At 40.5% G+C, this 27,838-nt stretch overlaps 1 protein-coding gene across 1 annotated transcript in view; it reads left to right on the forward strand.

Moving 5' to 3' along the window:
- Positions 1-27,838, forward strand: part of LOC108799281 (potassium voltage-gated channel subfamily A member 7-like) — a 67,713-nt gene that overhangs the window by 5,762 nt on the left and 34,113 nt on the right. The window contains exon 2 of the mRNA XM_018571127.1: positions 5,342-5,931. Coding sequence (XP_018426629.1) covers positions 5,342-5,931 — 590 coding nt within the window. The remainder of the gene's footprint in view (positions 1-5,341; positions 5,932-27,838) is intronic.

Here is a 27,838-nt window from a genome sequence, read left to right on the forward strand (position 1 = left end):
AGACTGGGTGCTTTGCAGGAAGGATTGGCACACTGTGGAAGGCTGAAGAGCACTATAGGGAGCCAGGGGAGGAACTTGCAGGAACTTCCCCACCCCATATACTGTTTAAATTTCCTGTCAATTCAAGCCCCCATGGGAAGTAAAAGCGAATGTTCTTTCTCTCTGCAGTCAAGTGATGCAATTTTTTTTTACATTTACACCGTCCTAGAATATAAATAAAGAAATTACAAAAAAAACACATTATATATGAAAACAATGTTCTCTTTTCTGGTTGAAGGTCTTCTTTAAGCTCTTGACTACTACAGGCTGTAGATTAATGTTCACAAGCACAGTTCCCCATGCTGTGAGAATGTTAATCTATGTTCCACCTGTCACCTAACAGTGCACATCTCAGTCTCTGAAACCTGCAAACTTGTTCAGGAAGCAATAAGAATGGTTTCTGATTTTGTGTTCACCATGCCAGCCAATTATGGTGTTCACATGCAGGCTGCAAATTTGTTTACAAGGTACTACTTCAATCTGCAAATGACACTGTGGGGTCTATTCACTAAAGGGTGAAGAGTAGTGAGATGGCAGGGGAAGTGAACAATCTAGGCAAAAATACCATTACTCTGTAATTGGTATCGGCGAGTACCGAAAAAAAATGATTGGTACTCGTACTCTGTACCAAAATACCGGTATCGGTGCATCCCTAATTTTTAGTACTCTATAGTTGGTGGTATTTTGCATTGCTGTATAATGTATTGCTGGGATATGTAGCCCTCCATACGGTAGTTGTGAGGATTCTGCGGTCTTACATAATATATTGCTGAGATTAATTCCTTTACGGGTTGGAGTCAGTGGCAGAACTACCAGGGTCACAGCGGTCGCAGCTGCAACTGGGCCCTGATGCTCCACCACTGACACCAAGCTGTAGATAAGCTTTTCCCTTGAAGTGTGCTACGTGACATGCACCTTAGTAGTACACTGCAATGGAACACTTCACTCATTAGCGCAGTACAAAGGTACATGTCACTCTGTAGTGTTGTTAAAACCTCTTGTGTTGTATTTTTCGTCTAAGATTGAAGCATATAATTAGTTCAGACAGTCATATGAAGTGTTTTACTAAAATAAATAATCAGTATTCAGGTGCAGGGTTGACACTTTGAGACACATAAGTTGGTTGAGTGATCCAGTTTGGGCACTCGGGCTCAAAAAGGTTTGCCATCACTGCTATATAGTATATAACTTATTTGTACTTGTAGAACTAGGCCAGAGACTAAACAGAGTGTTTTCTGATGGTTTTAATTTGAAATGTACCTTAGTGAATGTGTCCTTCACTAAGGTCTGTACTTTGGATAATGTCCGTCACAGCCTTGGTCTGTGCCTATCTCTGCTGAATTTTCATTAAACTAACACTTTGATTCGTTCGCATTTGGCAGCGTTCAAATTCAGAAATTTGCATCCGAATGTCCGAATTCAGAACGAACGGAAATTTACTTGTCTAGTGAATGGGAACATAATTATACTTTTACTAAAGTGAATGGGGAGTGCAAGTTTTTATCGTGCAAAACTTGCATCACTTTAGCAAAGAAAGCTGGTGTTAAGAGACACTTCAAAACACATAATTTTAAAACTAATAATGTCTAAGTCCACCTAAGCCTAAGTTAAGAAAACAGAAAGTGCAACAATTAAGACGTTTGATTAACACACAGCAAAGAATTGTTTACCGGGCCTGCAGAGAGAAGCATAGCCACAACTTTGGCCTCTTATTGCGTGTCTTAGCTGATAGCAATGAGGACAAAACCATCTGAGGATTGTGAAATGATGAAAGAAGCTTTGTTAGAACTTTAACTTGATGACCCAGTTGATGTGACAGAAAATTCACAATTAGCTATGTTAGTAAGAATGGCTTTCAGTGACTTGAAGTAAAGGAAGAAGTTATGAAAATCATTCCTTTGAAAGGCCATACCAGGGGTGAAGATATATTTTCAAAAGTGAAAGAATATTTAATCTTTAAAAATATTAAAATACAAAAGTTTGTCAGCATTACCACAGTTGGAGCTTCTGGTTTTTACTGGCTGTAGCAATGGGATTTTAGCTCTCCCCCATGGGAATGCAAGTTTCCACAAATTTTTCTCTTACCATTCCATCTTGCACCAGATATAATGAAAACAGTGATTAAGATTACCTAAATTTGGGCCTGCTCAAATTCTTCAGGGAGTTGATTGAAGAGCTTGAAATATAGTTTAGTAAACTTCTCTTCCATATATAACATTTCCAAAATAATGTAATTAAGAAGCATTTGTAGTGATGCTGGAAGATTCTAATTGGCTTCAAGACTTTGCCTTTTTGCTAGATGTCACTGAAAAGAAAAAGAAGAACTCCAGGATTTTATTTAAAATGTGCTGGGTAACAAATATTTAAGTGTAGTGAGGTGTATGCCCCCTCCAGGATTTCTGGCTGTTCGTTACTATTTTCACTTTCATTCATGCTGTGTAGTATGGATTTTGCTATTCTTTAGGTGATGCAACAGGAGAGCTGTGGCTCTCTTACACAATAGCTGCACTGCTGTTTGTCTGCCCCACCTTTCCTCTTGTCTATTCACAATACAATTTGGGGCTGATTTATAACTCTTATAATGCTATAGGCTGGGTAGATGCCATTCACATGGCACTACCGCGTCTAGATGGCACTGAGGAGCATCATTCATTAAAGTGTAGGAAAACCCATAGTGCAGTGATGTGTATTTAAATTCATAGGTGTGATCGGGCCCTTTAGTGTATTTGATGCTTTTTGGAAAATTAAAGAGATATGCACAATAGGCACCTGTGGGTGTCTGAATCAATATTCTTTTTTAATTGACAGTAAGAAAGAAAATAAAGTTAAAGGAGAACTATGGGGTCAGTGTTTTTCCCCATAGTTCTCCTTAGGGTAACGGGAGGACACAAACTAGCGTCCTCCCGTTACCCTAAGCTCAGTATACCGCGAGCTACAGCTCGCGGTATACTGAGACACCGCAGCTGGAGCGGATCACGACGTAGATGACAGGATCCGCCCAGCTGCGTGAGTAACAGCTGGCTCTGCCTATCAAGAGGCAGAGCCAGCTGTACCCGCCCCCTCCCCCACCTGTTCCGCCAGTCAGCGCTGGCAGATCGGAGCGGGGAGAGGGGAATCCAGCCCCTCCCCCTGTCACGGCAGAGAGCCGTGACAGGATCGAGAGGCGAGCGAACCCGGGATGTGTTCGCTCACCTCCCGATCTACTGAGCCGCCCTGTGACAGTCTCATTGTCACAGGTCGGCTAGAACTATGAGGTGAGTGAAAAGCACTCACCTCATAGTTCTCCTTTAACTAAATAAAGTTAATAAAGTTACTGTTTTATTAACACAAGGGATTATAGTGAAGCTCCTGAAAAATCCAACAGGTACAGAAGGGCCCCTATCTAATGGCTGCAGCAGCTCTGCAGACCAGAGAGATCTCACCAGAAAAAATGGAAACCCTGAGGTGGTTTAGAATGTTATGAAACATTCAATTTTAATAACAGTTTTAGCAATTTACTTTGACACTTGCCTTTTCTGATGCTTCTGCTTCTTTAAAAGCTTTCCTTTTTTCTTAATTGAGCTGGTCCAAAGATTACTGCCCCAGGTTTCCTCTTCTCAGGAGACCTCATTCTCTTGTGGGGTCCTATGGAGCCACCCTTTTGTTGCATGCTCCCTGAAGAAAGACTTCAAGCCTAAGTAGGGACACTGACTGTGCCAACATGACAAGACTGGATGGGGATGTGTGCAGTGGCAGTAGCAAGAGTGGACAGAATGGCCAGCTGGAAGCCAGAAGACTGGATGTGGCTGCACTTGGCATCATGGGACTTGTAGTCCCAAGAAGGGGAATCTGGGGCGTGGTATGAAGTTATAATTGTGCACTCCACGACCATAAGTTTGGTGAAGTAGGGCAAGGCAACCCCGAGGCTGTACTTGCAAACACAATGAATTGTGTTTCTGCACTTTTAATGAAATTGTTATTGTCCTCTGCTCAATTGGCATATATAGATCTACAAAAACATTTGAGACTTTATTTGTCCAGCATCTAACAGAGACTGAATACCAGTTTGTGCTACATTCACGTGACCTTGCTTTACATGTGATTTTCTTTAATATAGTTTAGATAGGTATTTAAATGAGTATTAGTTGATCAAGTTAATTAATGTATATAAAACAAGCTTAGTAGAAAATGCATATTATCCCTGTCAGGCTTTTTGTATTATCTGTTCTTTTGAGAGATTTGTATACACTTCCTGTCATGTAGATAGAGCAGGAAGTGAGAGGAAACCTCTCAAAGTAAGTGAAAGTGCCCTTTTAGACAGCTGGTACCTGAACAAGTGTCATTCATGACTTCAGGACAAATGGAAAGAGTGCATCTCTCTATATTAGAGCAACAGAAACACGACAAAGGTTCTAACCCCTCATCATTCTATAAAAAAACTAAAAAAAAAAAAGTTCTGCTCTTCTCCTATAGATATACATGATACCATATGCACAAATACTGTATGTCATTTTGGGTTTGTAGCACACCATGACCTTCCTAGATAATATTTGACATATATTGCTTCACTAGCAACATGTCCTTGGAAAATATTTTAAAATATTTGCAGCATGGGAATATTGAAAGCAGTCTAACGCCTCATCAGCAATCTGCTCTAAGAAGACCAGCAAGCAAGATATTATTTTTAGTGGCTACACAGAGATGCTTTATGGGGCTGGGCTGACCTACAGCCTTCAGTGGGTTCCTGGACATTAGCAGGGAAGGGGAGTTGAAAGGGAGGGGCCTCAGATGTGTATTTTTATTTTGTATGAAACTGTTAGCTTATGCAGTTGAGAGAACTCGATACCTTGAGCTCAGCGTGTGTGTTTACAGCACAGAGTGAAGTACTGCTATTGGTATGAAGGTCTGGAAAGAAGTATACAGACAGAGAGAGAGAAAGAGAGAGACTGTGACATAACGGTAATCCCTTGAGCAGGACAAGCAGAATCACAAAACAGACAGGAAAGGCTTGAGAGAGAAGGCTGGTGTGTAAGCTCATTGCATGAAAAGAATATCCACTGGAACTTTATAAGAGAAGTTTGTAAAGTTGGAAAGACAAACTTTAGGACAAAGTCAATCAAACATGGTCAACAAACGTATCCCTCCTTGCTGAGAAGAGAGAAAGTTTTGACAGTCACTTGCATCTAAAGACAAGAAAAAAAAATTAATTATGGAAAAGAGAATGTGAAAACTTTAAAACAAGAAGACTATAGAAAGCCAGGACTTCAGGGACTATGGATGTATTGTTGCGGTTGAGACTACCTTGAGGACTGTTTGCTCTCAGTCATGGAGCACGTGGAGGAAGTGATTGGAAGCTCCAATCTCATGATGGTCCCTGATGAGAAGAAGTATGAACTCTGTCGCCAGAAAGACTGCTGTGAGCGAGTTGTGATCAACGTTTCGGGGTTGAGGTTCGAGACCCAGATAAGGACACTGAGTCGGTTTCCCGATACCTTGTTGGGAGACCCAAGGCGAAGAATGCGTTTCTTTGATCCCTTGAGGAACGAGTATTTCTTTGACCGTAATCGTCCTTGCTTTGACTCTATACTTTACTTTTACCAATCAGGAGGTCGACTGCGTCGGCCTGCCAATGTACCCCTAGACGTCTTTATGGAGGAGTTGCTGTTTTACCAGCTTGGAGATGAGGCGATCAGTAAATTTAGGGCAGATGAGGGTTTTCAGAAAGAAGAGGAGAGACTTCTTCCGGAATGTGAGTTCATGAAGCAAGTCTGGCTCTTGTTCGAACACCCAGACAGTTCATCTGCTGCCCGAATCATTGCTATCATCTCTGTTATGGTCATCCTCATATCCATAGTCATTTTCTGCTTAGAGACACTACCTGAATTCCGGGATGAAAGGGATCTGTCTTTACCGGTAAGGGTTGTGCTTTAATTTTCTACCAATGCAGTTCTATTAATAATTATTTTCTAATCCATATTTATATAATAGTTTGCACTGAAAAGTGCCAAACAGTGGTATACATTTGGATTAATATTAAATATTAGGATAAATCGGTGCTTTGAACTAGCAAATCTAAATGTACAATTGACCATTGGCATGTAAAACTATAATCTATATGTCTTCACTCAGAAATCTTTAAAGGAGAAACCACTTACATTTTGGGCATGTAGTAAAGTGGTAATATGCAAATATATTCAGTTTTGACAAGGCAATGTTGTATTCACTGCAACTATAGAGAGGGATTTTTAGTTACACCAATTCTGATTGCGCAGTTGTCCTATGAGACATAAAAGTATTTTTACATGTCTGCACCCACAAATCCTTAATGTGAACCTATGAGGGTGGAAGTATGGGAGCTGTCATTGTAGATTTGGCTTTTAAAGATGTAAGCTTTGAGGCTGTCACCCCGATCCTGGCTAATTTAGAGAGTTACTGGCCTGGAACAGGCATGCAACCAGCAAAATCTGCTGTATGCATGCTCCAGGTCAGCAACTCACTAGCTGTTAAAGCAAACAGTCTACCTCTGTAAAAATCAAGTAAATAATGGCAGTCCCTATGCTTCTGTACTTTCAGATTATCTTTAAAGTAATAAACTACTTACTTTTTAGGATATGTAGGATAGAGGTGATAATGTATACTGTATACATTCAGTTTTAAGAAGGTAATGTTGCCCTTATTATAATTAACTTGGGATATTTTAGTTACGGTTATTTCCCCTTAAAGCAGATGTATAACTTCAATACAAACTAGTAGTCCATCACGGGAGTGAACTTGGAGCGGTGGCTATTTTACAAAACATGCAGGGACCATGGGGACTTGGCAAAAGTACAAAAGTAGCCACCCTCTAGAAGGAAGGACAGTGTCAGCACCAATTCAGAGATGATTTGCAGATGTACAGCCGAGTGATACACAAATAAGATACATCTTTGTTAATTGTGAAGTTACTTGAATGCATTTAAGATTTAATTCCTGAGTTTAGTGTCACTTTAATATCTACTGTAAAAAAGCCTGAGACTATAGCTTACATTGCAGAACTACTATATTACATGATATTGCCTAATAGTCTTTGCAGCAACAAAGCTGTACTTCATTTAAGAGTGTGTCAAATGATAACAACCAATCACATGTAGATTACCTGTCTTGTTGCTACACAGCTTTATTGGTAAATATTATGCTTAAGTCCAGCATTTCTGTCTATACAGAGCCAGTATTTACACTTCGGCCTATGTTTGGTTTCTTAACCGGAGCAGGTTGTAGATTCACTGGGTACGTCAAGGCATACTGGACTGGCAGTCTGGAAAAACTGGCATTTGGCTAGTATATATGTGGACTGCTGAAATCTCTAATCATATCGCACCAATTAGGACCAAAGTTATAATTTAAATAATTCAAAGTAATTTTATTGTTAGCCCCAAATACTACATTGAGTCAACTAGTACACAAATATTTTAGCTCCATTATCTTTTCAGGCTCTAGCCACTTACAGAAATGTGGGTTAACATGTTTTGATCCCTGGATTTTTTTTTTAACCTCCAGTACTAACTTGCACCCGTGTGCAACCTGCTATAGAAAGTATAAATACCAGACAGACTTGGTACTTTCAAAGCAGTTTGATACAATATCAAATACACATATGGAATGCTGAGCCCTGGTTTAGGATAATATAAAAACACAAGTAAATGGTGTTGTATGGATCAAGGGACTGGAGAGTTTAGAGCTTTTAAAAGTATGCTAAAAAGAAAATGTCTTGTTGCCCATGGCAACCAATAAACTTCCAACTGTCATTTCTCCAATGCTGAGTTGAAAATGAAACAAGGATTCCAACTGATTGTTTTAATGCTGGCACACTTTTCATACATAAACCCCTTAGATTCTAAGCCATGTTCACATACAGTGGCAGACTGGCTGTTAGTCATTTTAATGACAGTCTGTCATCAAGTCACAAAAAGACCTTATCAGTGAATGTATTAGATAATGTACCCTGTTTTCCTTGAATCTGTCAGTCACTGGATGAATATGCCCATGTAAAAAACTCTTGGTACAGCCACGTTAAATCATTACTTACAGTGTCCACAGATCCCCACTCTATGCAGCTAAGTATATCTAAAGCTGAAGCTTTTTCTTTTGAAATAGCGTTTCAACCTCTGTCAGAATTTTGCTGTTTGTGCCCTCGCTGGGGAGATTCACCCTCTTTATTAGTTCTGGTGACCATTGTCTGGTGACAAAACATGATGGGAAATCCATATCAGGAATATAAAAGAAATATTCAAATCGAGAAAGCCGTTCCGCTAAAAATTGTCTAAGAGGGGATTTCTATTGACTTTGGAGAGATTTCCTCTCACTATCTAATGAATCTCTAAGACATAAAGTGAAGGGAAATTTCCCCAGTGGGGCACACACAGCAGAAATATTCTGGCAGGTATCTTAAACAATCCCTACTATATCCAAAGTTGGGTAAACTCAATTGTGTTTCAGGATATAGGGATGACTAAAGAAGAGAGGTATAACTGAAAGGGAGTGCTGTTATTTCAATATACTAATACAAAAATTAAATGATTTTACAACTTTCTGTTGGAGGGATGAAAAAGACCCATTCTAAAAAAAAAGTGAGGCAACAAGAAAAAACAGTCAGTGAGCTAATAACACTATCCAGAAAAAACTGCAGCTGTGGAAAAGTCAAAGTTAAGTCAATTTACTGTCATCTGAGTCCTCTACAATCCACTTAAATCACATATTTATGAGTTCCTTGCACAATCACTGGTACTGTACTTTCTGAAGCCTGTGCTCTGTAACTTCTTTATCTGCTTTCTTTACCACCAAAACAGTCAACCTTCCACGACTTGGTTAAATGTGATCAGTGGCTGTGATAAAGTTTTTAGTACTGACATTTTTTATTATTGTACGCTTTCCTGCAGGTGAGAGACGGCTACAGACCTGTGGTGGGTTTAATTGGTAAAGGCTCTCCTGCATTACAAGCAGGTGTTCTCAGTTCACAGATTACTGACAAAAGGCAGTGGGTAGACTTATGAACTACATCAATGTCTGGAGTAAAAACTGAAGGACAGGGTGGGTAAGCTCTGCTATGTGTTCGCTCAACGCTTAAAACCCAATCCTAACAAACATTTTTTTTCCAGTTAATGATAGAGTGAGAAGGGTTACCTTTGTGATATTTTCTATTACTGTCTGTGTGCCATTTGGAGATATTTCCCCTCACTTCTTGGTGTCCACACAGGAACTTTTGGAATTCTGCTTAATATGGGCACAGGCATAAAAAAAAAACTTGATAGGAGGTTCTAACATATCTCCAAAGTACTAAACAAATGTGATTTAATTCTGCAACCTGCCCAGGTGACCCCGGAAATTAAGGGTGGATATCTTCAATATAGCACAGACCACAATACAATCCTGATATAGGTTCTAACCCATTACCCTTAAAGCCAAATTTTTAAAAGGGGGGTTCCTGAAGTTGTGCTTTACATTTCTAGTTTAACTGTTGTGTAGAACATACTCTACCATGTAGCATAAATGCTGGTTTAGATCTGGACCTAAGCCTTAGCAAACAGACAGCCTCACCCCACCTGCCTGAGCTTCACACACCTTATCTTCCTATATACCAAATAAACTCTACAGATATGTAGATGGAAGACAATTGAGCTGCTGCCTGTTTGCTAAGACTCAGCAGGTTGACCTGTTCTAATCCGGCATTTATGCTATGTTAAGTATTTGGTTATGCTCTACATACGTTACATAGTTACATAGTTACATAGTATTTGAGGTTGAATAAAGACATTAGTCCATCAAGTCCAACCTATTAGGATCTCATTCTAGGAGTACCTGTACCCCTGTATATTACCTGTATGTTGTTAAAATATCTAAAAGTTTTTCATTTTAAGTTACAATGATCTTTTACAGGATAAGTCTATTCAAACCTTACATTTCAGGTTTGGTGGAATGTAGATGGGTTCAGTTGCCCTCTGAATTGCTATAACTCTCAGGGATGATAGTGGGGAGATTTTCCAGTGGAATTTCTAGTTCCTTTCTCTTTTCTGCAACAACAAATTATGCCAAGCTTTGTGATTGTACTCCATCCTTCAAACCAGCTTCAGCTATTTTTTAGTGTGTGGAATCTATTTGCCCTCATTTTAGCACTTTTATAGCTTCCAGTTTAATATTTCCCACCTCACACTGCTGCAACGGTCACAGAATTCTGGTACATCATTAGCTGCTGGCTACTTCCTGTCTGAATCACATCCAGCATCACTGAACGCCCTCATGTGAGCCCAGGAAGTCATGAACAAACCCCTGTTCCTTAAGGCTACAGGTGGTGGTATCATTATCATGCTGCCTGTGCTCACTGTAGGCATCTAATTGCAGCAATATACGTACATGTGTGTTTATGAAGCCCAGGAAACTGGACCTGGAGAGGAAGAAACAGTGGTAGTTACACAACCCAAATGTAATCAAATGTATAGGTATTAAAACCAACAATTTAAAAAAATGTAATGCAGTGAGGTGTATGACCAGAGGGAGAAAAACTAACTGGTTCTTATGCAGTGATCAAGGAGTTGGGCTTTAAGCAGGAGACTTCTCACAATGCTGATTCATAGAAACACATTTATCTTTCATTGCTGAGAGAAGAGTAGTAACTTTAATATAAAATGAAATAGGTCCAAATGTGTTTACACCTCTCCATTAGCACTGACTTACCAGAATGTAAAGGGTTTCAGATTCGTGGATTATCTCTTCAACTTCAGTGTCAAAAAAAGAAATGCTGGCTAAGGTAAAGTCGTGACAAGTGGGGAGGCTTCAGTAACTGGAGCCAGAAAGGAGTATTCAGCATAGTTCTCACCTAACATAATAAATGAGTGCATGAAGAAGTGACATTTCAAATGATGCCATGGTTCTTTTAAACAAAAAGTGCTGCAGTTAAACTGGTCCGGGCAGTTTAACTGCTCCATTGTAAAATAGGAGCCTGGGCCCAACGACACTTCAACATATACGATGCAACAAACTTAAGGCATAAAGGTCTCTTTTAGCTAAGGGTGAGGGGTGCACAGGAGATCCTTAGTCCCATTTGTCACTGCCTTTTTCTTTATTTTACCAGCTGTGAGCTCACACTCCACTCAGTATAGAATAAAACTCTATCAATCCTACTTTTTAATCTTTTTCCCTTCTCTCCCCTTCCCATCTCTGTCTGAACTTCTAATAAAACAGATGAAGTTAATTACCCCCCCCCCCCCTTCTCCTGCTTATAATCACCTTCTTTTGCTGTACTGTTACCCTGGTTGCCTGATGGAGCAAGGTTGAATACCCTGTACTTCTGAGTAGGGGGAGCATGTGACTCTCCCCTCCCTTCCTTAATAGAGCTATGAGTGTCTGAGCAATAATTCACTAGTATGGAGTACCAACTTGCAGCTTCCAAGGGGGAAAAGGACTGCAGGGCACTGAATGGATGATAACTATAAGCAGCTGGGACAGGAATGATAATTTAAAGGAGACTATGAGATGAGGGATTTCCACTCACCTCATAGTTCTAGCCGACCTGTGACAATGAGACTGTCACAGACCGGCTCAGCAGATCGGGAGGTGAGCGAACAGATACCGGCGTTCGCTCACCTCTTGATCCTGTCACGGCTCTCTGCCGTGACAGGGGAGGGGCTGGATTCCCCCCTCCCCGCTCCGATCTGCCAGCGCTGACTGGCGGAACGGACGGTGGAGGGGCGGGTACAGCTGGCTCTGCCTCTAGATACTGAGATCTCCAGCTGCAGCGTCTTGGTATACAGCAAGCTGTGGCTCGTGGTATACTGAGCTTAGGGTAACGGGAGGACGCTAGTTTGTGTCCTACCGTTACCCTAAGGAGAACTATGGGGAAAAGCCCTAACCCCATAGTTCTCCTTTAATAGGAACTGAACTCACGAAGTGGTGCTCAAAAAAAGATAAGCAGAGGACAAATGAATAATCATCAGTATTGACAGACCCAGACTGCTATTTTCAGGTACAATTCCAGTTAAATAGTACATTTTTTCTGGATACTGCTTATTCACAATTAACTCTTCTAGATGTTCCCTATAACACATCAAATCTTCACTGCACATGCACACAACTATAAAGAAATACTGATCATCTATGCAGGATCTTTCTGGCAGATGTTTGCAGGGCGATCCTGTGTAGAAAAGCATGAATTGGTCTGTATAAAGTGCTTGCATTTATACACGTATAGACGCATTAACATCCATACAGCATACAGAAACGTAAAATTCTACTTCCTTTATATTGCAATAACTTTACGCAAATATGCGTGCATTCCAGTAAATGTATTTGCATGCGTTTCAATGCATACATGTGTTAAAGGAGAACTATGAGGTGAGTGATTTGCACTGAACCTTATAGTTCGAGCCGACGTGCAACAATGAAACTGTCACACGTTGGTCTCTATTTCTGCACAGCAGTAAAAAGCTATCTGAAGCTCTGATGCACCAGGTTCACATTTTGTGACCTTTGTCTGGAAAAGGGTAAAACAAATAAGCATTTATATGCATAATTTATTATATACCTGACTACATAGGTAAAAAATATATCTTTTACATCTGAACATTACCAACAGTTATATTTTTTGTACTCCTCCTGAACATAACATATAAAATACTCTTGTTCAGCTAGCTACAATACTACATATGTACATTAGACATGAACCAGTCACATTGTAACTAAAAGGATTTCTGCTTAAAATGCATTATCATGCAGTAAAACATGTCTAATTAGGCCCTCACTGTGCAGCTATTTATCTTTTACTGTAATACCAATTGAAGATTATATTGTACAACATATATCATACATCCAGCAAGCCCCATACTCCTTTGGGGCTTTCCTATGGCAATTTATAATTTAAAAAAATGCAGGCATTACTGTATGTACTTCACATTCCTACCCATGGAAAACAGTAAATGTGGAACCATTGGGAATACCACATATTTATAAAGAAAAGCATCCTTGTGTGCCAGCAGAATAGAGTTCTTATTCATTTCAAAACTGTCCTAACTGCTAGTCTGTAGCAATGGCGTGTACAAATGAACAGCTTGTTTTATGCTACAGTATATTCTTGGCACTATTCTGCATGTTATAGTGCATTACCCAGTTTAGAACATGTGGATCTGCACTCTGCATAGAGTATTTTATTATGTATTTTATTTGTATTGCCTGACTGTTTGTTAGGCTTCATTAGCAGGCTGGGTTTTTTATTTTAAGTCCACCAGGTTTTGGTAGATGCTGGAGATTTAATTTACATAATTGTTTCTTACATTTCTTGGGGACTGTGGTGGTGCCATCACTGTGCTCCCAAGTTTGCTGCATTACCAGGTAGACCAACTGTCCCTTGTTGGAGTTTTATTTTTTTATATATGTTTGAGCACAACAGGAGGATTAAGACCACTCCATAGTGGGCAACAACAAAGCAAGGAACAATTTCAGGAAAACCTTGTTGCTAGAGCCTTACAGCTATAGTAGACCCAGCTGGTAATTCAGCCTTACCAGGCACTAACTATAGTTGATCATTTCTGGAGTACAACGATCTTTAAAAATAATAAGATCACTTCTAAAACACATTACTTCTTTTTATGAAAAAATTATGATTATGAAAACTTCCTCCATCAAGGGTCCTACCAGTTTGCTTTTCCTTATGTTTCATTATAAAGACACAGGGCTCTCTGCCTACGGTGTTACATCAAACAAAGCATTCCTGGAATCCTTTTAGAGTTTCATTCTCCTTTTACTTGCTCACGATTGGTTGGAGATGGACCGTGCAAATGTAAAGAGATGCTGGGGATCTCTTAAAGTTTTACACGGGGTATTTCATGAGAAAGGTTTTTGTGACTATAATTAGTCATATTTTAGTTTCTTATTCATATTGTAGAATTAATGCTAGATAGGTCTGCTTTAGTGTAGTCCCTATTTTTGTATTCTATCACCATTCACCCTTCAAAGCAGATTATATTCAAAAATGTAATTGTCGAAACAACTAAAATAAAGAACAGCTTTAGGCTAATGCAATCAAAGAACCACTGAAGCAATGCCAAAGCAAGAATGCTATAGTTTACATTTGCAGTGCCTCTAAGCGGGACTGCAGCCTCTTTCCAGTAATTCTGAGCAGTGCTCTGTCGTGTGAAAATCATCTGTCTACAGACCATAGATCATTATTTCTGAATGATAAGGGGAGAAAACAAACTGTATACAAACTCTGATTAACAGAGTTGGGAATCCCTGGCCTGCCCAGTAGTACGCTTCAGTCGAGATATTCTGAGAACACCTGGTTTCCTGGACGCAAGAGGGTTTTGCACATCTAATATTGGGTTCAGATTGAATGCATAATTCACCTAGGTTGTGGGCATAGGTACAATTTGTAAAGCATCTCTATTCTTTTTATAGAAGGCTATTCACTAGTGTTGTTAGCCAAGAGAGCTCACAACATAACTGATGTCTTTTCGGCAATCAATGAAGCCAAAGTCTTAACAATGAGATTGCCAAGAACTGTTCCCATTAACTGTTTGAGCCATTGTAGAAATGTCCAAAGCAATTACAATTCGGATGGCACCATGTATTTGGTTTATGATGCTTTCCTCGCTTTTTGTGTGCATAGCTTTGATGACCTTACATTGATCCGGCAGAACTGTGGTGGTTGGATGGGGCTACACTGGTGCAGAGTTACAAGGTTCTGTGTTTGTACTTGAGGCCTAGTTCAACACAAAATCTAAATTCAGACCTGATCACATTTCACACGACTTTCAGGCTAGCTCTGAAGGCAAAATTAGATACTTCATAGCATACACAGGATCTGAAACTGGGTTACAGAAGAGATTAGGTATGTTCTAACCATTAGTGATTCATATGTAAGAAAATAATCCCTGCCCTCTATCTCTGTGTTGCTGAACAAATGCTGTCAGTGGCAAGGTACACATGACCATGGACATGTGGTCTAGTAAGCATGGGTAGAGATGCTAGATCCTTGATGGCACATTGGGAAAGATTAAGGATGGGGTACATCCAGGGGCGTATCTAACGCAAGGCAAACTAGGCAATTGCCTTGGGCGGCAGTTTCCAAGGGGGCGGCTAAAATGCCGCCCCCGAACGGGTGTCCTAGTGTTGGAACTGCACAGACAGTGCCAGGGTACATGGCACACATAGGGGATAATTAGCTGGTCACTGAACTGTGCGAGCAGCGCGTGCTGCTCAGCGATAAAGATCGCAGTGACAGCTGGCATCTGTGCTGCGGTAATCGGGACACCATAAGCCTTAACCCTGTACACACTTGTCTCCATTCCCCACTCACTGATCGTGTCACATCGGTCTGAAGCCTCGCACACAGGAGCATCGTTGCCCGGAAAGCAACACCCGATAGCCCGGGCCACTACTAGAGACAGCCAGATAGCACTGTAGGAGCGCCGAACACACATACTGCGCCCGAGTTTAGTCTTGCCTAGGGCTGCACAAACCCTAAATTTACCACTGGGTACACCACTGGAGTTGGTGGCACCGCCAAGTGTCTTTTACCGATGGTGGCAGCACAGTCACCTGTACCTCTCACTGGCCTCATCCACCAACTCTGGAACCTGCAGAAAAAAGATTTTGAAAAGATCGAGTTAAGATCAAGACAAAAAGCAGTATTAATGAGGGTCGGAGAGTCAAAATGAAGTACAAAATAGTATAAATTTATTGATAAAAAACGGTCTTACTTAATACACCAATTAACAACCACCTGACATTATCTAAAATTGGTTATTGCAACAACCCTCACTCACACTTCCAAAACATGCACACATGGACTAGCTGATCAGCATGATGAATGGTACCGTTTTAGACTCAAGTTCATTGAGAAAAGAACAGCGCTAAAAATATAAGTAGTAAGTGACTCAAATTATAATAATGCGGTATGTCCTTTTTGCCTTGAATGCTCAATGATTCTGTTTAGATCTTTCCAAAACAACTGAAGAGGTTGTAATCCCTGGGATAGATGTTGTAACTATTAATCAGTTACATTTGTAGCCACTGCTCTCGGGATATAACAGGCAGACCATGAGACAGATAATTTAGTCAATGACTAGTATTGAATGAACGGACGGTGTCCTGGCAAAATCAGTTAGAAGTTTTTACCCGGAGTGTTGGTCACATATGGAAGGAAATATCAACCAATGCAGTGTGTACAATCACGAACAGAATAGTACTCACGGGTGCTGGTTTATTTGCGGACAACTTGTCTCAGGAGGTATGGATGTCTCGAGTGTCTGTGATTTCAGATAGTCCTCTGTATTAGGGTCAATCCTCTTTACTTGGAGAAACTTTCAGAGTTTTGGAACATTTTCTTGATCCTTAGTGTGGAGTATTTTCAATGGACTTTTGGTCACTAAGTTGCGCTGTATGGTCGTTGATGCCGGGGAGTCTAGAGCCTGACATGCAGGCGGTCAGTCAGCTTGTTGTTCACTACTATTATGCGTTTCGCCCCGCCTTCTTTCTCAGGGCTTCCTCAGATCTTGGTAGGGGGCGATTACTCTGTGTTTTTATTTACTGAACACGTGTGTTGCTATTAACCCCTTCGGTGCTGAGGTGAGGTGAGTGTCAGTTTTAACATACATACTTAAAACATCAACCTTTAACCTGGGTGAATAACATGCCTAGATGGATGCACGCGTACGTACCTGCAAACTGAAAGAAATTATTATTTAAAGCAAAATCCAGGAGATCAGAAATGAATTCATTTTGAGCAGCTGCATGAGAAAAGAGAGAATCCAAGTAGTAATTGACTGCCTGTAGTCCCCATTCATGCGGTATAGAGGTGTAAAGAGATTCTACGTCTAGCTAGAAAAAATGGTACATGCATGAATCTATAACCAGCCTTTTTGGCAGGGAGCACATTGGGAAGGCTTACAACAATACAAAACACAAAAAATCCCCAGCTTCACCTGCCAGCTAGCCTGCAACCAAACAAATTGCCCTGTCAACAGTATGCGTTAAAATCAGAGGTTTTAGTTGCACAGACTTTTGGCCAAAAATATGTAGAAGCCACACCGCCGCGCCAAGGCACCTCTGCAAGGTGTGCTCCTAACTCTATGTATACGAGTCTCCAAGTGTGAGCATATTAATGCAGTCGATAAATTGCATGCAGGCTGGTTATAGATTCATGCAGGTACCATCTTTTCTAGTTTGACTATTTTTGGTTAGACATGTGCGATTCGTTTCGTTCCGAATCGAAATTCGGACGAATTTTCGGAAATTCGGACATTCGGATGTATCCGAATTCCGAATTACAGACATAACAAATGCAAACGAATCCGAATTTCCATTTCCGAAATTCGGTAGTGTTCGTACGAACGTTCGTTTAGTTTTCTGTTCTTATTAGTTTCGTATTCGTTTCTTATTCGTTTCGTTCGTTGTGAGCAAAGTGACATTAGAGAAGGAGAAAAATATTTTTTCCCCCTCAAATGTCATTTTTGCTGCAAACGAACGAAACGAACGAAACGAATAAGAAACGAATACGAAACTAATAAGAACAGAAAACGAAACGAACGTTCGTACTAACGCTACCGAATTTCGTCCGAATCCGAATTCCGAATCCGAATTGACTTTCACACCCGAATCCTGAAAAACGAAATAACACAAATCCGAATTTAAAACGAAACGAAACTAAACGAATTGGTTGGGAGTGCACATGTCTATTTTTGGTTGTGGGGACGCACTGGGGTCCCAGCGTGCATTCTAGATTGCGGGGCCCCCAGTGCGTCCCAGCACCTTATTAGGAGGAGTTGGCTACCTCCAGGTACACCTGCATGCAATTTATCGACTGCATTAATATGCTCACACTTGGAGACTCGTATACATAGAGTTAGGAGCACACTTTGCAGAGGTGCCTTGGCGCGGCGGTGTGGCTTCTACATATTTTTGGCCAAAAGTCTGTGCAACTAAAACCTCTGATTTTAACGCATACTGTTGACAGGGCAATTTGTTTGGTTGCAGGCTAGCTGGCAGGTGAAGCTGGGGATTTTTTGTGTTTTGTATTATTAAAAGATTCTACGTCTAGACCCACAAGTAGTGAGCCCTCCTGTATAGTTAAGTTGGTGATTTTTTGGATTGTATCCCCCGTATCAATACATTTATACTATTTTGTACTTCATTTTGACTCTCCGACCCTCATTAATACTGCTTTTTGTCTTGATCTTAAATCGATCTTTTACCTTAGCCTACTACCTCCATCCCTGTTAGCACAGGCTGCAGGATTGCAATGAAGAAATATAAGGAGTGTTGGGGTGCTAGCTTTAAGAAGCAGGAGGAAATGGGTTAAGCTTCAAGAAGGACATTTCACTCCTCCCCACCCCTGAGAGTTGTGGATGGGTGGGGTGAGATTGTTGAGGACAGTGTTGACCCCAGTAGCACCAAGGAAGCAGAGTCTCCTGCTGTATGCAATCTATAGCAAATGGGGTTTTTTTTGCTCAAATACCTGCGCAAGGACTCCAGGATTTGTGTAATCAAAGAGAAGGACTATTATTCGGTAGCCAGCCTATTAAATCCCCTAGTGCCACCTTACCAGAGGGAGCCCAAAATGTGGCACTTTGAGGTGATGCTGCGTAAGAACCTCTTTGTTGAATTACCTGATGATATCAGGCTTTCTTATGATGACCAAAAGGCCCCCCAATCTTCTGATCTCTTAAAGGAGGTGCAGCAGTAATGATGGTTACCTTGGTGCTGCTTTTTAGAGTTTTCGAAAATGACAGTGGCAAAGCCCAGCTGCAGGCAGAACTCACAGGCATAGTATTCCAAAAGCCAAAGTTTCACTTTCAAACAAATACCCATTAGATTCCACACTCAATGGAAACATCAGGCTTGTATTTAGACAATGCTTGTGTTATAGCCTCCAGATCATCAGTTCTCTAGGTAACCAGTAGCAACAGCACATATCCTGTGCTGTTCTTCCTAATCCTAGCTGATCACTCCCAAGCTCCGCACCAGCACAGTGGAAATACAGCTTTAATGCTCCTCCCACCTCTCCTCCAGTATATTAAGCAGGAACGTGATCTACAGTCACAGAGTTTGAAACAATAAAATACGCTTAGTGTAACTCCAGTTTATTTAAAAATAAAAGTAAAAGAAATTCCAAATGCCAGCTCCAGCATCTAAGAGATACCTCTGATGAAGTAAACAAAGTCAGTTGAGGAAACATGCCAGTTCTGGGCAGTATATAATGAGTTGTCACATCTTGCATTTTAAAACGCTATGGCCCCTATTTGAGTCCCTGTGTCAAAGGTCTCCTGCTGCATTTCCCTCCAGATAAGCATTAAATAAGTTTAGTTGTCTGCATGCAGAGAGAGACCATACAAGGTGTAAGATGTAGAAAAACAAACTGTCACCTCAGAGGAAGTCAATAGTGATGAAATGCATCAGGTGGGTGGATCCATGCGAGCATTACGATCATAGAGGCAGGAACTCCAGTGGACATATTCCATGTGCAATTGCCTTATTTTAATTGTAAGTGCATTTTAATAATTTTAAATACATTTATTCTGACATACTACACTATGGGACGCATTTTTTCTCTCTCTGAGTACAAGAGAAGGTGGAAGATGGAGGAATAGTATTATACAACTTTGGAAAGATAACCCAGAATTGGAGGAAGGAGAGGATTTGGTTCTATATATCAACAAAGTGCTAATTGTTCATCTGAAATATGGTGAACAATAGGAGTCGGTGAGTGTGGCCAGATCTTATCTTTGACCACGGTGGAGAGCACTGATTCACTAATTGTTTATGCATTCACGGAGGTGGCGTGGATTATAAAAGTTGGAAGATAGATCTTCAAATATTTCAAGGACTTTATTGCATTAAGAAGGAATGGACTTCACATATGGATATGTAGATTAAGTGGGAGTTGTACATCACTTTTGAGATTTAATACAGGACTTTCTGTATGTACAGGGCCGGCCTTAGAAGTGTGCGAGCAGTGCGGCCGCACAGGGCGCCATGGCAGCAAGGGCGCCGTGCGGCCGACACAGCTAGTCCTGGGGGCGGCTTCTCTCCCCCTCACCGCTGGGCGCTGGCCATCCGATACGACAGCGCTCCCTCGTCAAATTAATTTTTTTTCAATGTTTATTATGGCTTAAGGTGTCTAGACCATTAGACCAAGAGTTTTTTCTGAAGTATTATTAGCCCAGGCACCTGCAACACAGGTGTGGATAACACAAAATTGTTTTATCACTTTGTGACAATTTCACAATTTATTTAAAAAAAATCACATTTTAGGAATATATTTTTTGAGTTTGTGAAGCGCAGTGCTATTCTTTTTTTGTTGTTGCTATTTTGGGTGTACTCACCTATTAAGCACAGCTGCTTTTAGAGTGTTATTTGATTCCTAGCGCAGTTTTTTTCTATTTAACAAGGTGTAGGATGTAAATAGTCTGTGGTGATTAGAGGAATGTCCTGGCTGACTGCACATGTGCAGTATGAAGTCTTGCAGTATGATGGTTTATTTTGGCAAACTAGTAGCACCTAATACAAAAAAACGAGGATTAACCCGTTAGGAGATAACGGGTTAGTAGCGGGCAACTTAAGGATCCGGACACGTCACCGATTATAGAAAATATATAATTTTTATTGAAAAAACCACACACTATTGCACATTAGATTCACCGGTCACCATTAAAAACATTGTGAAACACATACAGTCATAATTAATATGTGGATCGATCCTCATTAGTTTTAAACATTAACATCTCCTGGATGTTCGGGATACAGTCTGTCCGTTTGTGAGAGCCTCCAGCCCCAAATTGCAGGTTTTTTACCAAGGTTGATAAATCTTTTAAATTAGGTTTTTAAGAATCGTATGTCCACTTGTCATATGTGACTGCAGGTTTAGTTGCTGTCTACTTGTCGACGCGTTTCACCCCTCCCATTGTACGGGGCTTCGTCAGGACATATTCAGACGTTGGGAGAGATGTTGCTTAAATAGTGGGGTCACGCCCCCTTTTTTTGGGATTTTAAGGAACAGTTCTCTCTCCTTTAGTATAATCTTCTATCAGTTTTGTTAGACAGTATAACCATAAAATTTGCATTTCTCTATTATAGAGTAAATGTAACACAAAAATAAAGAATAAATGTATGGTCTCTAAATTTTAATAGAGAAATGCAAATTTTATGGTTATACTGTCTAACAAAACTGATAGAAGATTATACTAAAGGAGAGAGAACTGTTCCTTAAAATCCAAAAAAAGGGGGCGTGACCCCACTATTTAAGCAACATCTCTCCCAACGTCTGAATATGTCCTGACGAAGCCCCGTACAATGGGAGGGGCGAAACGCGTCGACAACTAGACAGCAACTAAACCTGCAGTCACATATGACAAGTGGACATACGATTCTTAAAAACCTAATTTAAAAAATGTATCAACCTTGGTAAAAAACCTGCAATTTGGGGCTGGAGGCTCTCACAAACGGACAGACTGTATCCCGAACATCCAGGAGACTTCAAAGGAAACCCACGAGGTAGAAATACCGCTCGGATCTACTGTCGGAGAGTGTGTAACAGCAGACACCGCACGGAGGAAGTGGCGAATCATACCTACATGGAAGTGGATATTCGATCTGCACTGGGAAACCCCCAAGCCGCCCGGACTCTGAGGAGACTACAGTATCGTGAGTGATAAAAATGTTACATGTATCCGCTAAGGACATCAATCATATAACGCTCTGAGATAGATACTTGTAACACCTACACCCAAAATTAAATAAAAGAAGGAAGAAAGAGGAATGAGTCAGGCGGTTGGTTTACTAATGATGACCAGTGATAGTCTGTCCGTGAGAAAAGCCTCCCTTCACTCAAAATAAAAGGACTTGATACACCCCACCACTCTAATTAGAGTAATGCGGTACAAACGAGGAGAAAGGAGTTAATAGCACACACGGTTAAATTTAAATCAGTGGCATCTATTACCAAATAATAGCGAATGTGGAATTTCAACAACAAACCGAAAAACCAAAGATAACAAAAGATGAAATAACCTGGGAGTAAAAATAGAAACAATATTCCTACGAACAAAGAAGATATCGATATAGGAAAAATTTAATCTCCCAGTTTGGGTTTCCTTCCCCCCGATCAATATAACTCACGAAAGTGAATATATGTGTGCATAGGGAAAAGAGAGGGAACCGAAGCAATTGCTATATCGGTTATCCCCTTTCTCTTCCCCCTCCACCCTCCTCCCCCCATGGTGGGGATACAAGGTTAATGTTTAAAACTAATGAGGATCGATCCACATATTAATTATGACTGTATGTGTTTCACAATGTTTTTAATGGTGACCGGTGAATCTAATGTGCAATAGTGTGTGGTTTTTTCAATAAAAATTATATATTTTCTATAATCGGTGACGTGTCCGGATCCTTAAGTTGCCCGCTACTAACCCGTTATCTCCTAACGGGTTAATCCTCGTTTTTTTGTACTAGTTCAATTGGGTCACGGATCGGACGTTACAAGCAATCATGGATAAACCTAATTAAGGCAGATATAGTCAGTCGGATCTCCAGGAAGGAACACAACCCCTTTTCTCCATAAAACTAGTAGCACCTGTCATACTGACAGCAAAGCTCCACTGATTACACAGAGCAGCACTTATCAAGTGTAATCTGCAGGTGTGAGCAGTCCTGCAGCGAGGCAAGAAAGGCATATTTTTTTTCCTGCAGCACAGCACTCAAGGCGGATGCCTCCTCCGCATGTTTTTGCAGCTGCATGCTCGATTTCCACTGTTTGCTGCAGGGTAAATCCTGCTTTGTGTCTCAAAGTTTGTGACCTATTTCAGTGCCCAGATACTGTAAAGGTGCCACATAATGTTTCTGCAGCGCTACCACTGCTGCCAAATGGCTAATGTTTGTTGCATAGTACCTTGAAGTTTGCAGCCTATTCTGGTGTTTCAGCACTCAAAAATGTTTTCGGCTATTGTCTCTTTACTACAGTCTGATTTTATTGCAAGATACTGTAAAACTTGTCTCATCTCTCCCTTCTACATTGTGGCCTATCCAAGCTTCTTACATGCTGTCCAGACACTGTAAAATATTTGTGGCTATTGTTTCTTTACATAATACACTCTAATTTTTAAAGATAAAGTCTGCTTTGTCTCGCCCTCTTAAATTGCGGCCTTACCAAGCTGCTTACACATTGTTTAACCACTGTACAATATTTGCGGCAATTGTATCTCAAGTATTACAGTCTAATGTTTACTTTAAGATAAAACCCTACATAGTCTCTATCTCTTACACTGTGGCCTTACCAAGCTGCTTACATAATGTCCAGCAACTGATCAATATTTGTGGCTATTGTCTCTCAGATAATACATCATATTTTTTATTGCAACATAAAACTTGCCTTGCTTCTTTCTATACAGCTATTTATGTGCTTGCTACTGTCTTGACGCTAGCCAATTTCTACCAAACTTATATGGCAGGTCTACATTTGGAATAATTTGTTAATTATTGGGGATATGGGGATGGGAGGGGGTTGGGTGATGTAGGATTGTGGTTTCAAAAAGTTGTGTGCACTCTATTTTGACATTTTATTAAATGTACTGGCACTGAGAAAAAAAAAACCTCACAAACTATTTTATTAAACAATATAAATGATATACAAGAAATCAGATGTGTTACTAATTATCTAACAAAGATGCTGCATTTACCGTAATTGTTTAAATAAACCAACACAAAATTATACAAACACTAATGTCTCTACCCCTTAATCCATACCAGCGCTCTACCCCTTATCCATACCACACCAACAACAATATAAAGTGTCTACTTCAGTGTATAACACCAGTTCAAAAATATTACTTTAATGTGTCACACTAAAATTAAGTGTCTTAAACCATGTAAAGTCTATAAAACAATCCATGATATTGTCTTCAATTTTGTTTATACTATTCTTCTTAAAACTATTAAACTGTTTTGCTACTGGCCGAAGATGTGGACTAGTTTTTTTTAAAGAGTAAACTTTCCTACAGCTTTAAGATTTAGATGGACCTAACAATCAAATTAATCTGAACTTCAGCTAAAACGTTTTAAGAAGTTACAGTAGCAGTTTTTTTTCCTTTTGGGATAAATATTTTATATAACTGAATAAAAGCTGACCAATGTCAGCACCCCTGTCAGTGTTAAATGGTGTGTCTCAACACTCTATCTGCTACTTTTGCCGGACAGCTTAGTCTGGTAAAGGAAGTTGAAAAATAACAGATATACTGGCTGGATCACCAGGTGAAAAACAAAGAATAAAAGCCTTAAAAAAAGAAAACTAATTAATAGCCACCACATATAAGAATTGGTAGGCTGCATTATATTAGATGTTTGCTTTGGGTTTAGATACACTTTAAATGTTCCCCATGACATTGCCCTGCTCCCCATGCCCTTTTGTGGAAATAGTTTGCCTATTAGCCCCAACAAGTAGCCAGAATTGACAGCAAGATTTGCCCTCCATAGACTTCGGTGGGGTTCCGTTTTTGTATATTTCAAACCGTATTCTGCAAATGAAACCCACCCAGATATGCCAATCCCTACTGCAGGCTACTCAAGGGTTGGCTGCTATGGCTCTCCATGAGGAAGAAACACTGTTTGGCTGCCCCTACCTGAGCACCAGTCAGTGCATCTGTCTTAACAACACCTATCCATTTCAGAAAGCCAAAAACAACAGGGACCAGTGTGCCGGTTGGGCTCAGGTCGGGCCCTTACCAACCGATAGACGTATGTAAGTGCCCTAAGTGACCTTTTCTTAGCATGCTCTGAACTGTAAAAAAGGAGTGAAATTTTAACTTCAGGCCTGATTAAAAGCCTAACTTCCGTTAATTATTACAATACATATTACAATAAATATGTAATATGAGGACCTACCTAGTTAGCTATAAATTAAATGTATTGTTTAAATACGCCATTGCACTATATAGCCAATGCTGGTACATCTAAAAGAGATTGCACATTCAGAATGTAAGGTGTAGCTATGGTGGCTAAGATGTCATCATTTTGTCAGCCTCCTGATTATAAAATGCTAACTGTTTTTCTGAAAGTCAGCATTTGCATATGGTTTAGGCCCCTGTCACACAGCCAATCTCATCAGGTCCAAAAACAAAAACAGAAAAGAGGTCCTGTTTTTGAAGACCTGAAGGTGACAAATCGCGTCCATTTACACCCCCCTGCCCAAGGACCTAACATGGGTCTATTTAGTTCAGTTTTTTCCTCCATCATAAGACAGAAGTGACATCCATTCCATACTCCTCCTGTCAGCAGGGGATCTGGGCACAGATCTCCTGCTGATCGGAGTAGACGGGCGTCCGTATGAAAGGGATCTAAGGTATGCCCCTGTCCCTGCCTGACAGCACAGGCTTGGTGACAAGTAGCTGCTTAGGCACCGAGTACTATCATATGGGATGAAGAAGGATGTGTGCAGACTCCCCTGACACCCCATAAACCAGATTGTTTTGGTGTATGTTAACATGGTTTTAAAAGAATTTGCAGTATTGCAACAGGTATGTAGCACATTATGCGGAATACTATACAGCCTCACTTTAAGAACAGGTTTGCTTTAAGGGACATCAGTAATGGGAGACATACAAAGACTACCGTTGTTGACCTCTTTCTGAAAATGCTAGTTGTCTTGATGATCCTCTGAGCTCATCGCTTTCAGAGTCCCCGACCTTAAACAAGCATGCAGCCAGTGGCATTAGAATCCCTTATTTGCACACTTGTTCATGGTCAGTGTCTTAGGAAATATTAAATCCATTAGTTCAACAAAGCAGCCAGGCCACTAGCATTTTCAAGCAAAAAAGGTCAATTATAGTTTTAGCACAGTTTTCCTTAAATTAATACTGTACTTTATAGTTTCTAGCATGAAGTGAATGTGTGTACTGTATTATACCTGACTATTGGTGTAAACAGCACTGCAGCCATAAATCCCTACTATTCATTCTTCATCTGCTTTAAATAGTTTTCTTCATGTTGAGTGTGTGCGGTTCATGGGGCTACATGGGAGAAACAAAGCTGAAAATGATTTTCAATGGAGCTGTTCTATTGTACAGTTCCATGTCGCTCATTGCTTGTGCAGGACCCTTTTTCCCTCGGATGTCGTGCGACTTTTCTATTTTTGCATGCAGACTGACGGTTAAGGTTGCGCGATTGTCGCCGGAACGGTCGCGCTATCCCGTGTCGCTTAGTGTGAATGGGGCCTGAAGGAAATGTGTTTTGAAGCACTCACCGCGCCCTATGACTACAACATCAAAAGCAAAAAGTTTCCCAGCAAACTCACCAGCCAGCACACATCTTCTGCTACTGATGGCTACAACATGACACTATAGTTATGCTTAACCAGTTGCCGTCCGCCCATCGCAAAAAAACGGACGGACGGCACAGTCGCATTGGCGGGTTGCCGTCTCCAGACAGCATTTTTTTTCTGCTCGCCCGCGCCAGGGCAGGAAAAAACCTGTCCAATGTAAAGAGCCATTACCGGCTGTTTCACATATACACGATCAGCGGCTCTAAGAAGTAATGTCAATGTGGAAGTAATGTCATCTGGCTGCTATTGCCGGAGAGAAGAAGCAGATGAAGCAGATCTCTGCTTCATTAGCTTCTTTTGGGGTCCCCAGGTGACATTAGGGGTCTCAGAGACCCCTAATGTTTCCAAAAAGAGGACCTGTCAGTGTGCATTTGCTATTATATAGGGGGATTTTGATCCCCCTATGTAATAGCAATGACATTAAGTGTAAAAAAACATAGAAAGAGTTTTAAAAAAAAATAAGTCACATATAAAAAAAGTTTTAAAAAACCACAAAAATTCTTAAGTTCCCCACCCCCACGTTTACGCACATATAAACGTAAATACGCGTCCGGTGCACCAGCACGCAAAAATGACAATTGCGCTACACACGTTACATATCGCTGCGAACGTCGCAGTAAGAGCAATCATTTTAGGGCCATCAATCACTGATAACACTAAACTGATGTGCGGTAAAAGCTTTTAAAGCGTCGCCTATGGCCAATTTTGGGAATTATAGTTTTTTGAGGTTTCGCGCACGCACGTAATTTTAAGGCTTGACATGTTTGGTGTCTTTTTACCCGACATGACCCCGTCTTTTATATTTTATCAAAAAATTGGGTAATAATAAATGTTTTATCATTTAATATAGGGGAAACATTTTTTTTTTAATTTTGTTAATTTTTCCTTAATATAGTAAAAAATAAAACCCCAGTGGTGATTAAATACCACCAAAAGAAAGCTCCATCTGTCCCTAGAAAATGGTATAAAATTAATTTCAGTACAGCGTTGCATGACGGAATAAATGTCAGTCAAAGTACTGCAGTGCTGAATACTGAAAAATGGCCTGCATGGGAAGGGGGTTTAAACACACGCGGGTTTCAAGTGGTTAAAGCAGAACTACAACCTTTTGCAGCCAAGGAAAGTGCCATCTTAAGCTGGCCATACACCTTACAATTATCTGCAGATTTTCTGTGGTCAGATGGAAAAGGTGCAACAGATTCCTCCATCTACACTTAACTGTGTGGATGGCGTAATCTCCACCTGGGCCAATCTGTTGCACTTTTTCCATCTGACCACAGAAAATCTGCAGATAATTGTAAGGTGTATGGGTACCTTTAGCCTATATTTAGATTGCAGTTGCCATGGTTCTGCACATGCAATCAGCCATAAAACATGCCAATTGAGAGCTTGCAAGAGCTGAAATAAGCACACTGGCAACCTTGACAGTTGGCATGCCTTAATCGTAACTATTTTGGGAGAGTGTTAAATGGGTCCCCTCCCCCC

The sequence above is a fragment of the Nanorana parkeri genome, unplaced genomic scaffold (genome assembly GCF_000935625.1).
Source record: "Nanorana parkeri isolate BGI_ZX_2015 unplaced genomic scaffold, ASM93562v1 scaffold1684, whole genome shotgun sequence".
Classification (NCBI taxonomy): domain Eukaryota; kingdom Metazoa; phylum Chordata; class Amphibia; order Anura; family Dicroglossidae; genus Nanorana; species Nanorana parkeri.